This window comes from Camponotus floridanus, unplaced genomic scaffold, assembly GCF_003227725.1.
Source record: "Camponotus floridanus strain SB8 unplaced genomic scaffold, Cflo_v7.5 scaffold240, whole genome shotgun sequence".
Classification (NCBI taxonomy): domain Eukaryota; kingdom Metazoa; phylum Arthropoda; class Insecta; order Hymenoptera; family Formicidae; genus Camponotus; species Camponotus floridanus.
In genome coordinates this window covers 201,546-220,387 of record NW_020229371.1, presented here as the reverse complement: position 1 = coordinate 220,387, position 18,842 = coordinate 201,546, and the positions used below count along the sequence as shown (strand labels likewise).

Sequence of the window (18,842 nt, the reverse complement as noted above, 5' to 3'; positions counted from 1 at the left end):
AACGTGCGTTGCGATGATGCACGGGCCTTACAATATCAGTGACCGATCCAGTTTTTTCGAATTTCTTCACTATTTTGCCCACAGTTTGCTGGGTTGGTCGATTAAAGCGACCAAAATCTCCTCTTAAAGCGCGAAACGTGGCCGCGGGAGAATCACCGTTTTTGTAGTAAGTTTTTACAATTTTAATGCGATCTGCAGTTATTAAACGATCCATATCGTAAAATGGTAGAGCTTCAATTGAACAAATGTCACTTTTGTTTACATTTATGTTTCACAGTTGTCAGATGGCGTGGTTGTACTTTTGAAACTACGAAATGGATAACCCTGTATTACTCTGGTACAGGAATTAAGTGAGGCCGACTACGTACTCAGAGTACAATTTTGTAGACGGGCTCTTGAGATGTTAGATCAGAATCCAGATTTTTTTAGTAATGTTTGTTTCATTGTGATGAAGCAACATTCATCAGCAATGGTAGTCTCAATAGGCATAATTGCCACTATTGGTCACCAGAAAATCCACATTGGTATCGTGAGGTGCTTAATCAACATCGTTGGAGTTTATATGTATGGGTAGGCATTTGCAATGGCCAAGTCATTGGACCTCATTTTTTTGAACGTCCAATTAATAGTCCAATGTATTTAGAATTCCTCGAAAATGATTTGCCAGCATACCTAGAGAATGTTCCCCTTGCAGTTAGACTAAATTTATGGTATCAACAAGATGGTGCTCCTGCTCATTATGCTCGTATTGTACGGATGTTTTTGAATCAAAGGTTCCCAAATCGGTGGATAGGGCGGGGTGGACCAGTTCTGTGGCCTCCGAGATCACCGGATTTGAACCCCCTTGATTTCTTTTTATGGGGATACGTTAAAGATGCAGTGTATAGTGAAGCTCCAACGACAAGATTGAATATGATGGAAAGAATAAGAAGAGCTTGTGAAGCTATAACTCCTTTAATGCTAGAAAATGTACAACGTAACTTTCGCTGTCGATTACTGTTATCCTTAGAAAATAATGGTGCACACTTTGAGCATTTCCTCCATGCGGAGAGAGCTGATAACAATGCAATCTTGCCATAACTGGTTGGGTCACCACACGACCTTGCCTTCACTGGCTGGGTTACCACACGTTCAAGCACCCCGAATTGTGAGAGGCGAGGGGACTCACGTTAATCAAGCACCCCGAAGGGAACAGAAAACTGCTACGTCCACGTCGTTGTTCCTGGGTTACGCTAAAAGCAGTTTCTTGAGAAGTAATTAATAAGTAATAAAAAATAATGTGAAGTTTGTTTCAAGACTAATTTCGAGTATTAACAATGAAAACGTAGTATTTTTATTGTTAATTTATTGCAGAATCGTAAGCATGGGTTCTTAGTAAGAGAAATCGAAGAAATTGAATTTCGTCGATTACAGCACCATCTGTCATGAATCGAAAAAAATGTTTCAGACAAATTGTATGTGTTTTTAGCCAAAGATTCCGAATATTCAATAAAAAATAGGGGTTCCCATTTAAGATTTCAAACTTGCCCCCCCTCACCACCCAGGGGGAGGGGTGGGGGGGCTGATTTTAACGTCATTGTACGTACCCCTCGAAATGACGAAATTTTGATTCTAACCATTTTTTCGTAGTGTGCTTATTTTTCGAGTTATTTGGCTGCCTAAGTTAAAATGGGTCACCCTGTATATACATATATATATATATATATATATATATATATATATATATCATACGTATGTGCGCACATGCACACATATGATTTTGTCACTTAAAGCATTGTACATATCGAAGCAATAATCGTATGCAGCGATGTGAACGCCGCTTGAGGGACAAATTCGCTTTGCGTGTGTGCGTGCGAGCATATGTACGTGAGATACTGGAAATGAAGGAAAACGAAAAATGTCACAATTCTGATATTCGATCATCATTTCTCAGGATTGACTGCACCGATTTTGTTCAAACAGGTCGCAATCGAAAGCATATATTCACATTTTATAATAAAAGTGTCGTTAGATTTTTGATTACGGCTTTAGTTTATTAAATACTTAACCGAATGTTTACTTGACGCGAAATTCCGGATAAGGTACTTGGTAGCGCCGCGTCGAGAGCAGTGACTCTCAACTCAATGCTTGGAACTCAATGCTTGGACTTGTTTTTTATGTACTTGGCGTCGCGATGCTACCGCGTCGCTTGATAAACTGCTTGTTCATTATAACACTGTTACATTCATCTATGAAAAGAATCACACAACAGGATATATCTCAGCATATATGCAGATCAAAATATGAATATGAAAGAACCTGCTTTGAACTTTAGACATATCATTACTATCGTATAGCTTTTGTGTCACTTCCTGCACACAAAATTCGATGTTTTGTTTATTCACATTGTCATCTTTTATCAAGGACGAAGTAGTGCGACTCTCATTTCAAGCTTACCTATCGTGACTTAAGTTCAAAAGAATTTGATTTGTTTTCTCAATTTTTTAGATTGACCTTCAAATAAAATCTTGTCATTTCGTTATCTATTATTTGTATTGTTCTGTAACTAACGTATTATCTTTTGATATTATGATATTAATTTTTTACCAGAAACAGTTGCGTTTAAACATGAAGAAAACCGCGGTTCTCTCTCTCTCTCTTTCTCTCTCTCTCTCTTGGCTTTTTTGAACGTGAACGTGTGTCACATCGCTCCGTATAAATCATAGTTTGTACTGCGGTTTAAGAGAGCTAATGGGAATATGAGTTTTCACAGTGGTGCTGGGATTGATCCTGAACATTATTGTGCGTTACCTGGTCGAGATGTGCTGATTGATGTGAGAAAAACGTTAATTTTCGTGTGACATTACAACGCGCGGAAGACAGGTGTCGATCAAAGTGCGTGGATGACTCAGCAAACGCGGACGCTAAAGTAACTAATTCGTGGAAGACGCTGGGATTCATCATTATCGAGATTATCAGTCGGTAATGCGGATATGCTACATCTCGAGTACGCGAAATATCGTTGCTCTGCGTGTAAGAAAGAAATAAAAAACGTTGTGCAGCAGTGTACAACGTGTACGAAAGCTTTCTTTCATCTTGGGTGCATTTTCAGGAATAAAATTCTCAAGAGGGATGAATTGGTGAAATGCGAAGGTCCATTTAAAGAAATCGAAAACGAGAGTGATAAGGTTGAAATGAGGAAAACGCGGACGGTGAGCGGGGGTAGAGAAAGATTGGGATCGACAGGATCAACGGGTTCGAGGGGAGCAACAGTGACTTCATCAGGTGCGAATAAACAGCAAAAGGAGAGGAAAAATTGATTGGTTAGTAAATACAGTGAAGGAAATGGGAGACGAAGTAGCTTATAAGAATGAAATCAAGACGATGATTACGCAGATTATTAGAGAAGAATTGGAAACCTTTAGACGAGAACTTGAAGAAGTAAAGAGAAATATACAGGAGAAAACCACAGAAAGAATAGGAAGTTACAGTGAAGCAGTAAAAAATAAGAAGAAAGAAAGCATTTTAATCGTACAACCGAAGAGAGAGCAGGAATGTGAAACTACCAAGAAATTGGTAAAAGAGAAAGTAGATATAAAAAAGCTGGATGTAGGAATAACAAAGTTGAAGAAAGTAAATAAAGGATCGATTATTCTTGGATATGAGAGCGAGAGTGAAATGAAAAAGCTGAGGGATACAGTGCATGAGAAGCTAGGTGATGACTTCAAGGTCATAGAACCGAAAGGAATAAAACCGAAAATAAAAATTGTAAATGTTGGAGAAGAAGAAATACAGCTGGATGATGAAGTCTTAATTGATACAATCAAGAAACAAAATAAAATTGAAGAAGAATTCTATATAAAAATAGTGAAAAGGATGGTTAAAGGTAGGAGTGACGATGATTCCCGTGTTGGAGATGGAAAAAAAGAGGACGGTTCCCTAATACTGGAGGTAGATGAAAGGACGCATGAGCTAATGCTGAAAAGAGAGAAAATAAATATCGGATGGAGGAAATGTCCTGTGTTTGATCATTACAGTGTTAAGAGATGTTTTAAATGCTGAGGGTACTACCATATTGCTAAAAATTGTAAGCGAGAAGAAACATGTCATAAATGTGCTGGAAATCACAAAGTAAGTGATTGTAAGGCAACAAAGATGAGATGTGTTAATTGTATGCACAAGATTAAAACGTAAAACTTGAAGATAAATGACGAACATGATGCGTTAAGTAGAAAATGTCCGACTTTCATCAGAGCATTGGAGGGGGAGAAAAAGAGAGCTGGCTGGGAGTCTAATAAGTAGCAATCATGGAAGGAATCAATTGTATACACGAATTCGCAGAGTGTAAAGCCTTGTTTACATTGGACGTAGGACGTAGACGTAGACGTAGACGTAAGAATTGGAAAGATAGGAATAGCATGTTATCGTCCATATTGAAACTTAAGCGCAGACGTAGCCGTAGACGTAGGCGTAGAATTTTAAAATTTTTAATATTTTTCTACGTCCAGCCAATCACAAGAGGGATGCCCGGTGTATACCATTTGCGCGGACACTTAACCTCTAAACTGTACCACGATTGATATATTCACTTTTATAAAATGTATGAAATTGAAAAATTAGAATTATTAAGATTTTCTTTAATTTTCACTGCAGTGGGTATGATTTTAAGATCTTTGCAAAAAAAAAAGTTCATAACAAGCGACGATGGTGGGTTCGTCCGCTGTTGAGAAATCGGGTAAAACGGAGCCAATATTATATATTGTTCCAATATATAAAAGAAAAAGATGATGAACAATTTTTTAAGTACACTCGAATGACAGTCAACCAATTTGAAAAGTTGCTGGATATTGTTAAACATAGATTAATAAAAATCAGTCCAAGAAAGCCATTAAGTCCGGAGTTTCGGCTGGTTATGACATTGTAGTGAGTATTATAATAAATATATTTTTCAGATTTTTATTCTTGAGTTAAGCATATGTTATTAGATAATTATACGTATTTGTTTAGTTATCTTGCCCATGGACCGAGCATGCAGGTAGTTGCATGGAGCTTCTGTGTTTCCAAGTCCACAGTCAGCAACGTAATACGAGAGACTTGTGCAGTTATCTGGGATGAATTATCCCCAATTTACTTAAAACCACCAACTACTGAAGAATGGGAAATTAAAGCAACGGAGTTCTGGTATCGCTGGAATTTACCTAATTGTTTTGGTGCGATGGACGGGAAGCATATAACGATTCAAGCTCCAAAAAAATCGGGTTCGCAGTATTTTAACTATAAAAAAACGTTTAGTATAGTTCTAATGGCAGTTTGCGATGCTTTTTATTTGTTTACACTTGTTGATGTCGGTGCTTTCGGATCTCAAAGCGACGGTGGCATTTTTAAAGAATCGGCATTTGGGAAAGCTATGGATAATAATGAATTAGGCCTTCCAGGTTCTACCAATTTACGTGGAACTAATATCGCGTTTCCGTATTTTGTGGCTGCAGACGAAGCCTTTCCACTTAAGCACTATATAATGCGGCCTTATCCCGGAACAAATTTATCAGAAAAACAACAAATTTTTAATTACCGCCTATCACGTGCTCGACGCGTTATTGAAAATACCTTTGGCATTTTAGCCAGTCGGTGGCGAATTCTACATACTATTGTAACATAATTGCCAGTGTTAGTACAATTGAAAGAATTGTATGCGCTACATTATGTTTACATAACTTCGTTAAAATAGAAGAATTGTCAAGTAAGCAGCGTTATTATTGTCCAGATAATTATGTAGATCGTTATGATGATTCAGGATGTGTCATTCTTGGTGACTGGCGAGTAAACTGTCCTCAGATTGATGAATTAGGTCGCACAGGGACAAATCGTTCTACACGAGCGGATATTGATTTACGAAATACCCTTGCTGATTATCTTGTGTCGCCAGAAGGAAAAGTAGATTGGCAGTATAATTATGTAAAACGAGGAAGTTTTTAAAATGTATAAATATATTTTCAGATATTAACTATCAATATATATATGCATTTATCACAACATATAACAATACATACTTAGTGAGAAATGGTACAGCAAATCACATCAATTCGACGTACCATTTCTCACTGGATATATCCTTTCTTTGGTCTTGTGTTCAGCAAATCGTGATTGTTCTGTTGCTGTAACAAAGAAGTACAATTTGTATAATAAACAATATGTAAAAGTATGTAAATTTATGTAATAAACTATTTTTACTTTTTAAACTAATATTTATGACATATTATATACGTATCGTATACCTTAATTTTCCGAGTCAGACTCGAATTCATAGAGAAGTTGAGAAATTTTGAATTTCATGTCTTTCACTTTTGTCTTTGTCATTTTTTTCATCGATCCGTATAATGAAATGCAAAAATTCCAAAGAACATCATCTTTTGCATCGTCTCTTTTTACGATTGTTTTTTCTACGCCTTCGAGCATGGAGATAAGACGTTCCTCAGGAGGTAAAGGTTGAGGTTTCTTTTTCTTCTTTTGTTGATTTTCTATCTCCAACAATGGTCGTTTCTTATTGGAATCCAATTTTTCGGTACATTTCAAAGTTCCGTTGTCCCCTGTTTCCTCTTTTATATTTAACAGGTAGCTGCGAACATCTTCATCTATGAATTCTACTGATTCGTCCAATAAATCTAACTGAGTTTCTGGTGGGTTCTTGTCGATGTCGACATCAAGAATATTGTCTGAAAATTTATTCTTCTGACTGGCACTCAATGCTAAGTTACCAATTGTCCTGTACATAACATTATTCCATATATATTGCACTAAGTACAACAAAATAGAACATACTACAAAAGTTATTCTTACTTTCTATTTTGTACATGGGGTTGTAAAAATAGTAGGGTATTATATAAAGACCATTCAATCTCCTGGTTTTCTGACGATGCACCAGACCCAGAAGGAATGTTTGCTTTTTGCCTCCTAACCTTGCTGAAACGTTCTCTTAGAACTTTCCAACGTCGCATAGCATCTTCCGCTGCAAATAAATTAAATATTTTATTATTTTTTTATTAAACAATTCGACAAATTAAAACAACAATTGTAGACTTACAGCTGATATTCAATCGATCGCCAATAGACTTCCATGAATTATTGCAGAGTACCTTGTCTTTATAACCCGGTAATTTTTTATCGTATAAATGGGGATTACTCTCCACCATTAAAATTAACCGACGATCTAATTCTTCGCTCATCTTTTTTACTTCGTATTCGAAAATACAATCACTGATACTCGCAAAACAAACACAATAAACTTTCGAAATAAAAGTAAGGTTAAGGATGCAGCTCTATGATTGGTTATAAGGACCACGATCATTAGTCGAACATACTGAAAAGTACTTCAATGTTAACCACGAAGAATTTCTACGTCTGCGTCTACGTCTACGTCTATGTCTACGTTACGTCCTACGTCCAATGTAAACAAGGCTTAATGGCGCATAAAGATGAAATTCAAGACTATATGAAGAGGATGAATCTTGCAGTCATGGCGTTATCGGAGACTAGATTCATTGTGGAAATTGAAGACAGTGAAGTGAATGCACCGGGATATAGTTTAGTTAGATGCGATGGAGAAAATAGAAACACGGGAGGCGTGATGATTTATATAAGAAATGATATCAAATATGATGTAATAATAAAGGAAAAGATAGTATCAAATTGTTGGTGTGTAGCAGTACGAAATAAGAGATAGTATATATAAAGGCTTAATTATAGTAGTGTATCATTCACCGAGTGCGTCAGACGGCGATTTCTTAAGATTTATAAAGGATGTAGTGGATCTCTTAGTAGCCAAAGGTCAATGCATTATGTTAGGTGACTTTAATATAGACTTAATAGCGGACATGTTTTATGCAAAAAAGTTAGTAAATGAGATGTTGTGTTTGGGTATGAAACAATACGTAGACAAACCGATGAGGATTACAAAAAATAGTCAAACTTTGATAGATTTAGTTTTCGCAAATGCTAAGGTAAGCTGTGTATATGATAAGCCAAGGATAACAGATCATTTATGGGTAAGCGTTGAGCTCAATAAAGAGAGAAGTAATATTAAAGGAAAATATAGAGAATTTATTAGTAGAGATTACAATAAATTTCAGATAGATGAATTTTTATATGCAGTAGAGGAAGGATTAGATAGTAGAGTTAATTTAGAGGTAAACGAAAGAGCAGAGAAATTTGTTCAGAATATGGTAGCGGCGTTAGATAGGATAGCACCAATGAAAAAGTTGTTGTTGAAATTGAAAAGTTTAAAATTCCTAAGATGGGAAGGGAAAAAATGGTATACGGATGAAATAAGATTAGATGCAAATACAAGGGACGAAGCATATGCAAGAGCGGTACATACGGGCAAAGAACAAGATTGGTTACAGTTTAAAGCTGCGAGAAATACGGTAATCAAAACAATTAGAAAGAAAAAGAAAGAATTTTATGAGAACATGATAGATAATAATAAAAATGATCCTGTACTAATGTGGAAAACTTTAAAGGAAGTCATAAGAGGAGAGGCTACGGGTTCAAAAGAAATTAATAATGTAGATTTTGGAATATTAGAAAATGTAGAAGAATGTACTTTAGCGAATAAATTTAATATATTTTATATACAGAGCATTAATGACATAATAGAATCTATAGGAAAAAATTATAGTAAAAGTTCAAAAACTATTTATATTATAAAAAAGGTATAAAAAAGGTAAAGAGGTATAATTGAAAATTTTGAAGCGATAAATTTGCAGAAATTAAAACAAATTGTTATGGCCTTGCCACGGAAGCAAGGAACAGATGAGGGAATATCTAGTGATATATTAAAAATGAGCTTTCATGTGATAAAGAATGAACTATTGAAGGTTATAAATGATTCATTAATAAAAGGGGCATATTCGGAGGGATGGAAAACATCTACTATAATACCGATTCCTAAGATAGAAAAACCAAAGAAAGCAAGAAAGTGAATATAGACCAATTAATATATTACCTATTTATGAGAAAATTCTAAAATTAGTCGTAAAGGAACAAATAGATGAATACTTACATAGTAATGATATTATATCTGAACATCAATCGGGATTTAGAAAACACCATTCGTGTGAAACAGCGATACAAAGCGTCATTGACGATTGGAAGCTAATAATTAATGAAGGGAAAATGGTAGGAGTAATATTCCTGGATTTAAAACGAGCATTCGAAACGATGGATAGGACAAGATTGCTAGAAAAATTAGATCAATATGGAATGAAAGGAAGGGTACTAGAATGGTTTAGAACATATCTAAGCAACAGAACACAACAAGTTAAATTTAACAATCAATGGTCAGAATGTCTTAAAACGGAATATGGTGTCCCACAAGGATCGGTACTAGGGCCTTTGCTATTTACAATATATATAAACGATATAATAGAATCTTGTCCGGATGAGTGCAATATAAAAATGTTTGCGGATGATACATTAGTAAGCGGGGAAGGTAGTGAGGAACTAGAGAGGAAAATGAACATGGTATTTAACATAGTAGAAGTATGGATGAGTGTTAATAAATTGAAAATGAATGCGGGTAAAACAAAATACATGATAGTCAGAAGTATAAGAAAGGAACAGAGAGGTAATATTACGTTAAGATGCTCCGATGGAATTGAATTAGAACGCGTTGAAAAAATCAAATACCTTGGTGTAATTATCGATGATAAACTACAATTTAAGGACCACTGCGATTATATGCTTAAGAAAATAGGGAAAATGACTAGTTTTTTAAATAGAATAGGTAACTTCGTATCAGCGTACACTAGATGTATTGTATATAAGTCCATCATAGCACCTCATTTCGAATACTGTGCTACTCTATTAATCGGGATGGGAGGAACGCAAGTGAATAAATTTCAGGTAGCTCAAAACCGTGCCATGAGAGTCATTTTGCAATGCAATAGATGTACCAAAGTTGAGCATATGCTGCAGGCGTTGCAGTTTATGTCCGTAAGGCAACGATTGTATTATAACGTGGGTGTATTTATTTTTAAATCTTAAATAACATGGCATCGGTGGCGTTAAGTAACAAAATAGAAATAGTGGGAAGGGAATGTGATAGACAAACGAGACAGGCCGGAGACATAGTATTAACATTTCGTCGAACTAGAAGTGCGCAAAAAAGTCTGTTCTACGAAGGAATAAAAATGTATAATTCTTTACCCACCGAGATAAAGCAATGTGAAATATTAGTATCGTTTAAGAGACTGTTAAAAGAATATGTATTTAACAATGTATAGTAATTATGTATAGGAAAAATAGCTGAGAAAGCTAATAAAAAATCTCTCTCTCTCTCTCTCTCTCTCGCTCTACGCAAAGTTCTATGGAAAAAAAAATTGCTGCGTTCTTATCCTGATATTGCTGAAATATTTGTCCTGATAAGGCCGAAAAAGCAATTGATCGTCAATGATAACCTCGAAAGATGTTAATAAACAAGGTAAAATCATGATAAGATTATATGTATATATGTTTTCGCGCAAAGAATAAGTAATATAAAAAAAAATTGGCCTCTCTATATGCAAAGAAATTTTACTCGAGTTTAAAAACTATATATAATTTGTGTAGAGAATAGCTGTTATACAATTATTTTTGCAAATAATTGTTTCCGGAAGTCGGAAGAATATTTTGTTTCTTCTATTTTTTAAATAAAAATTTTCTTTAAAAAGAAAAATTTTCTTTTTGTCCGCTATTAAGTCTATATTAAAGTCACCTAACATAATGCATTGACCTTTGGCTACTAAGAGATCCACTACATCCTTTATAAATCTTAAGAAATCGCCGTCTGACGCATCGGTGAATGATACACTACTATAATTATGCCTTTATATATACTATCTCTTATTTCGACTGCTACACACCAACAATTTGATACTATCTTTTCCTTTATTATTACATCATATTTGATATCATTTCTTATATAAATCATCACGCCTCCCGTGTTTCTATTTTCCCCATCGCATCTAACTAAACTATATCCCGGTGCATTCACTTCACTGTCTTCAATTTCCACAATGAATCTAGTCTCCGATAACGCCATGACTGCAAGATTCATCCTCTTCATATAGTCTTGAATTTCATCTTTATGCGCCATTACACTCTGCGAATTCGTGTATACAATTGATTCCTTCCATGATTGCTACTTATTAGACTCCCAGCCAGCTCTCTTTTTCTCCCCCTCCAATGCTCTGATGAAAGTCGGACATTTTCTACTTAACGCATCATGTTCGTCATTTATCTTCAAGTTGTACGTTTTAATCTTGTGCATACAATTAACACATCTCATCTTTGTTGCCTTACAATCACTTACTTTGTGATTTTCAGCACATTTATGACATGTTTCTTCTCGCTTACAATTTTTAGCAATATGGTAGTACCTTCAGCATTTAAAAAGAAAAATTTTCTTTTTAAAGAAAATTTTTATTTAAAAAATAGAAGAAACAAAATATTCTTCCAACTTCCGGAAACAATTATTTGCAAAAATAATTGTATAACAGCTATTCTCTACACAAATTATATATAGTTTTTAAACTCGAGTAAATTTTCTTTTTAAAGAAAATTTTTATTATGAAATATAAAAATCCTTAATATGAGAAATCTTGGTAATTATGTACTTCACGGACGACTTCACCGATTTCAATGATCTCTACATATGTTGTCAAGCTCACTCTCCTCAGTAAGTCAAAAGGTTTTAAGTGTCGCTATTTATTAAAAAGTTATTAACGAAAAAAGTTTAATGAATATAATATAGTTTTGCGACAGCATGTACATTCAAGAAGTTATATTTCATGGAATATATGTTAAATATATATATAGAAGATCATCATTAAATGTAAAGTAAATTTTGTTTTGTGTTTGCAAAGTACATGCTTGAAGACAGTGTATTCTTTGTATTTTAAAATTACAGTTTAGTTTAAATCAAAATAGGTTTGGATTAAGTTATATCTTCCTGAAATGGAACCGCTCCAAAAGGGGAATGTAGCCACGCATATACTTTACATGGTAAAATGAGAAGTTCACATGGATTTGCAACTTTTCACGCGAAGCAAGGTTTATCTCAAACCAAATTTGCTACGATTTGACCGTTGCTACGGTCGTCAATATTTCAAACAATTTCATCGAAATTAATAAATCACGAAACACAAAACACAAAATATAAAAGAAAAATTTAATTTAGTCTAATATTTATCACATGCACGCCTTTATTATGCTTGTTCAGCGAAAATATTGTAAATTCTATAAAATATTATATATTTTTCATGTGATTCAAGGTTCTAATGCACGCGTGCGTGCGTGCGTGCGTGTGTATGTGTGTGTGTGTGTGTGTGTGTGTGTGTGTGTGTGTGTGTGTGTTAGCTCGACGTATACTTAAACCGACAAAAAAAATTTGTTTTTCACGAGACTCTGTATCTCTCAGAGTTGAATTTGAGAGAAGCGATTAAAGTCGCCGAATCCGTAGACGAGCATAAGCTCTTTGGAGACATTTTTTTTTTGGCAAAATAAGTTATATAGACATTGGCGCATTGTCACTTTCATTTCATTAAAATACTTGTTTTTATTTACATTTATGGATATCTGGGGCCGGAAAACGATGTCAAACACGTATACATTTACGAAAAGATTATATAATATATAGAAAGTGATGACTTTCTTAAAGTAAATTACATGTATATATATATATATATATATATATATATATATATATATGTAGCGCGCGCGCGGAAGCAATAAAAAAAAAGAATAAATGATTAAAATCACTGCCCTGCGTGTGTTTTGTGTTGTGTGTGTTTTTGTGTTTTATGTTGTTATGTGTGTGATCATCTGCCTATCCATAGTTATCTGGACAATGATAGAGCCAGTAGGAGAAGGGATAGCTCGATAATTTCAACATAGGGATCCCATTGGGGATGCCACTGTTTGTTGGAGGCGGAAAAGATGTTTTACGTGTTATATACGTAGAAAGGGAGAAAGGGAGGAGAGTGAGAGAGAGAGAGAGAAATCTTTATTAGCTTTCTCAGCTATTTGTAGTATACAATTTTGGATTACATTAAATAATATATATTCCTTTAACATTCGCTTAAACGGTTCGATCCTTTCACAATTCATTTCGATTGGTAAATCATTATATAATTTCACTTCTTCATAAAACATACATTCTTTTGTACACCTCTTGTTCTGCGAAATTGTATTGCAATATCGCGTTTGTCTTTCACTTACATTTCCTACTATTTCTAGTCTATTTCGTAGCTGCTCTATCAGCAAATTTCTTACAATCTTAAAAATAAATAAACATATATTATAATATAGCCTCTGTCTTACGGACATGAACTGCAATGTTTGCAGCATATGTTTTACTTTGGTATACCACATACTATGTACACAGAAAAAAAGAACATTCTTGTTTTGAAAATATATTTAGTTTTAACGTGGAAATCTTGAAATGAGATTTTATTGCGTTAATTAAAGAAAAATAGAATTGCTTGAATAATTGCTTATTTGAATAAAACCGTTTTATATAGCTCAGTCAAGAAAAATATATTCTTATAATTTAAGATTTAATTTTTTTGAATGGAAAAGAAACAATGTTAGATAGAAAATAACATTTTTAAATCAAAGATTATAATTTTCTTAAAATATTGTAGAATTAAATAATTATATATTCTTGAGGTGACAATTATAATATTAACCCTTTATATCCTGATGATACTTGAAAGTACCGCTTTAATCAAACGCTTATATCTTCGTAATATGACTGCTTTTCCTGATGGTACTCACAAGAACACGAAGAGTGGTTTCGACAGCAGGCAGTAAATGACAGCTGAAGGCAGAAATCCTTTTTCTTTGTGCTGTGGGCATTTTATCTTTGCCGTGCAGTTTTTTTTGGAAGCCATTTTTTTTCCTAGGATTATTATGCATCAAAAATTATCTAATGATGCAAAAATACAATTAAAAAGTTGCTGGAAAATTAATTCAGGATATAAAGAGTTAAAATAAGATTGTAAAATTGTTGAAATTTAAAATTATTAAATTCATAAAATTATTAAATTATTAAATAAAAAATATTAATAAATAAAAAAATATAGTTATTTTTATGAAGGTCCTTTTAAAAAATTGGTTTTGCTGTGACCACTGCTGCTCGGATCTGGATCATTTGAAATAAAAAATTCAAAAAGATTTCTTTAATATATTAAATTATTTAGTCTTTGAACGAAGGAAAATTCAAAATATTGATTTGGAACAAAATGCTGGATGTTCAAAGTTAAAGTGTCGATTTTCGCAGAAAATTTCGCTTGTTTTTCGTGAATAAAAAAAACTATGCATCGTAATAAAAAACCCTTCGTTCAAAGATTAGTTTTATATATCTAAAATAAGCCTGTAAAGTGGGAAATAAATCGATGCAGTAGTTTTCGAGATATCTTGGTCACTGATTTCAAAAATGCGATTTCGAAAAAAACGCGTTTAAACTTTCGAAACTGGTTTACACTTAAATAAAATGTTAATTTTTTAACTTACATAGTCATCTATTCCAGGCCCATATAATATCTTCTCTGTAGAAGTTGAAGCCTCCAAAATATCTTTGGTCGATGAAGCATTCTACCTTCCCGGATTGCCTGCGGTGCGCGGTAGTCGGCCGTATGAATGCGGACTGCATCTTCTGTTGTTACATATTGGTAGGCATTTGGGCCACTATGTATCCCCATGGTCTCAAACATTTGTAATAATGCCTCGAAACTTTCGTTAAACACGCAGGCAGAGATGTGTGCAGCAAGTTCAACAATTTTCAATCCACTTGGAACAATTTTTGAATTTTCCATATTAGTTGATTATAATTTTTATTATTATTTTGATTGAAACCGCCAACGCATCTTTTTAATAATATCTTTTTGCATCTTTATTTTTTTCGCAGATGCACTAAAACTTTTTTCACTCTCAACATTTTTCGGATTAAAAAATTGTTTTCTTTGTTTTTGCTCTTTGTTTTTCGAACATTTTCTGTCTGTCGTAATTCTCTGGAACCTTCTTTTTCTTTAGAATCTCGATTCATAGTGACTTCGAAATCGAAAGATGTTTTTGAAGCAAACGTTTTACTATACAGCTCGGCGTCAACACTTATATTGAACCGGCTCTGAATTTCGTTCACCTTGGAAAACTCTGTATTTATAACTGTACACTATAAATGTACAGGATCTTTCACTAATACAAGTATTTTTTTATTAATACAAATACATATATTCACGGAATATAATACACCTGACCGTTAAAAAGAAGAGCCCTTTTTCCCGCGTACAACTGCCAATCTATATCTGTTTCTAACGGTCGAGTAGTGCGTACTTTAAACGCCTATAACTTCGTCAATTTTAATCGGATTAACTTAAAATTTTCAAGGAATGTTCTCTGAATGTTGTACATAAAGAAAATGTAAAAATCCAAAACTCGATTTTTTGAAATTTCTAACTGAATATGACCTCTTAAATCAATGTTTACCATCAATAATAATTCCTAGGTATTTCATTATCTCTACTCGCTCTATCTCAGTTCTACCCAAGCATATCAATATTTTCTTTCAGTTCCTTTCTTACACTACTAACTGTCATATATTTCGTTTTTCCTGCATTCATTTTCAACTTATTTATATTTATCCATTTTCTATTAAATGCCATATTCATTTTTTATTCTAACTGCTCACTACTTTTCACCAGCTACATATATTAATGTATCATCCGCAAACCTTTTTATACTAAAGAGAGAGAGAGGGAAAGAGAGAGAGAGAGAGAGAGGGATCCCCTCCCCTTTTATTACTTCCAATTTTATATCCGTGGACATGACAATTAAAGCAATGATAATTGCTGCTTAGCAACGTGAATCAAACCGTATGCTTACTGATTCTTTTACACGATAAAGTCGTATATCAATCTTTATTGTTACTTCTTAAAATATTAAACATGTTTGTACATCATGCTCAGAGTGATATTTATACCATATTTTCTGTAATTTAGCATCATCGAAGACAATACAATATATATTTATAATTGCTCGTCTCACGCGATGTAAAACAGATGAATATCAAGAATCTTATCGAAATGGCGTTTCGAAAATAACGAAAAATGTTTCGCTCGACAAAATTTTCTAGTCATCATCTATAGTCGTCAGCTATGAGCCCCTTATTATATATTTGTATTAATTGTGCACGCATACAAACATATATTATATATATTGTAGTCAGCGAAATGTTAGATCGATCTCAGTCACGAACTATCGCGCAAAATAAATGTTTGTTACTTAACTAAAGGCGAAATGCGAATGCCAGTCTGCGGTTCGATCTTACAATTAGCGGACTCCTGTCTCAACACGAGACAAGGTGCCCTCGATCAAAACAAACGATTGATATAATGATATTATATCTCGTCAACTCTTCCGCATTTCTATTATCGTTTATAATATATATCGATATTTTTCATTGATAGAATGATGAAATTATTTGCACGTCCAATATAAGTTTCATTTGATAGATCTAAGAATTTTCTAAAAATTTTATATATATTAGGAGTATAACTAAGTACTCGCTTCTCATAATGAGATGGCTCCAGCTGCAAATGTAATGAAGTTAGGCATTAGTCAATAAAATTGAGTGCGCAAAAAATTTATTTTTGTGAAAGAGATATTTTTTGAATTTGAATTTCTTTTTCGATTTAAAATTGAACATGATAAGTTTTTTTTTGATATGTATTTCTTTACTATTTCAATTTAAATAAAACTTATGTTCATAAACAATACAGACCATAAAATGTTTGTCAAAATATCCTCGCGTATCATCATTTGTGTGATAATAATTATGCCGCGGGCGTGTCTATTTATGGTTTCGATTATCATATTATAATGATTATGCACATCTGGCAATCTGAATATTCTGATTATTATCGATTCATTTATTCGTCGCGTTTTCTCGCGAATTTTAAATCACGATTTATTTTGTAATTTAAATATTGATTTACATCAAAATTCTATTTTGTCACACTTTGAATATTTCCTTTAATAACCTCTACTGATCTCTACTCTAATAATACTACTAATCATTTATATATATATGTATTTTTCATTGATAAAATGATGAAATTATTTGGTGCACATATAATATAAGTTTTATTTGATAGATATAAGAATTTTCTAAAATTTTATATATATTAGGAGTATAATTAACAAGTTCCCGCGCCTTCATAATGAGATGGCTCCAGCTGCAAATGTAATGAAGTTAGACATTAGTCAATAAAATTGAGTGCGCAAAAATTTATTTTTGTGAAAGAGATATTTTTTGAATTTGAATTTCTTTTTCGATTTAAAATTGAACATGATAAGTTTTTTTTGATATGTATTTTTTTACTATTTCAATTAAATAAACTTATGTTCATAAACAATACGGACCATAAAATGTTTGTCAAAATATCCTCGCGTATCATCATTTCTGTGATAATAATTATGCCGCGGGCGTGTCTATTTATGGTTTCGATTATCATATTATAATGATTATGCACATCTGGCAATCTGAATATTCTGATTATTATCGATTCATTTATTCGTCGCGTTTTCTCCGCGAATTTTTAAATCGCGATTTATTTTGTTAATTTAAATATTGATTTACATCAAAATTCTATTTTGTCACACTTTGAATATTTCCTTTAATAACCTCTACTGATCTCTACTCTAATAATACTACTAATCATTTATATATATATGTATTTTTCATTAATAAAATGATGAAATTATTGGTCCGTACAATAAAAGATTATTTGATAGATATAAGAATTTTCTAAAAATTTATATATATTAGGAGTATAACTAATCAAGTTCCCCGCCCTCATAATTAGATGGCTCCAGCCAAATGTAGTAAGTTAGGCATTTGTATAAAATTAGGTGCGCAAAAATTTGTAAGAGATATTTTTCGAAAGGTTATGAATTTGATGCGCTAGAATAAAGGATATTTTTTGTTGAGAAATTTTTTTGATTTAAAATGGAACATGATAAGTTTTTTGACATGTATTCTTTATTACTTTAATTTAAATAAAACTTATGTTCATAAACAATACGGACAAAATTTGTCAAAATATCTTGCGTGTCATCTTTGTGTGAATCATTATGTCTCGCGCGTGTGTCTATTTATAGCTTTAATTATCATATTTTTATGATATACGTATCTGGCAATCTGAATATTCCGATTTATATCGATTTATTTATTCGTCGCTTCTTGCGAATTTTCAAATCGCGATTTATTTTGTTTAATTTAAAAATTGATTTACATCAAAGTTCTATTTTTTCCACATTTCGAATTTTCCTTGATAACCTTCTTCTAATCTCTACTCTAATAATACTACTAATCATTTTATTATAGATATATGTATTTTTCATTGATAAAATGATTAAAATTATTTGGTGGCCGTACAATAAAAGATTCATTGATAGAAATAAGAATTTTCTTAAAAATTTTATATATATTAGGAGTTATAACTATCAAGTTCCCGCCTCTCATAATTAGATGGCTCCAGCCAGGAGGTAAATGTAGTAAAGTTAGGCATTTGTCAATAAATTGGGTACGCAAAAATTTATTTTTTGTGAAAGAGATATTCTTTGATTAAAATGGAACATGATAAGTTATTTTACGACATGTATCTCTTTACTACTTTAATTTAAATAAAACATGTTCATAAACAATACGGACCGCAAAATGTTTGTCAAAATATTTTGGGTGTCATTTTTGGTGATAATAATTATTGCCTCGCGTGTGTCTATTTATGGTTTCGATTATCATATTATAATGATTATGCATATGTGCA

At 32.9% G+C, this 18,842-nt stretch overlaps 2 protein-coding genes across 2 annotated transcripts; one reads left to right on the top strand and one right to left on the bottom strand.

Annotated features, from left to right (window-relative positions):
• Positions 1–4,545: 4,545 nt before the first annotated feature.
• On the top strand, positions 4,546–5,638 carry LOC112638079. The gene is made up of 3 exons (XM_025409110.1): positions 4,546–4,902; positions 4,987–5,237; positions 5,415–5,638. Exons 1-3 carry the CDS (start codon positions 4,793–4,795, stop codon positions 5,636–5,638), a joined length of 585 nt encoding a protein of 194 aa, XP_025264895.1. The 5' UTR covers positions 4,546–4,792.
• A 703-nt stretch (positions 5,639–6,341) lies between these two features.
• Positions 6,342–7,202, bottom strand: LOC112638078. Its single transcript, XM_025409109.1, has 4 exons — positions 7,061–7,202; positions 6,817–6,985; positions 6,447–6,742; positions 6,342–6,400 (listed from the first exon to the last, which is right to left on the bottom strand). Exons 1-4 carry the CDS (start codon positions 7,200–7,202, stop codon positions 6,342–6,344), a joined length of 666 nt encoding a protein of 221 aa, XP_025264894.1.
• Between the last annotated feature and the right edge of the window lie 11,640 nt (positions 7,203–18,842).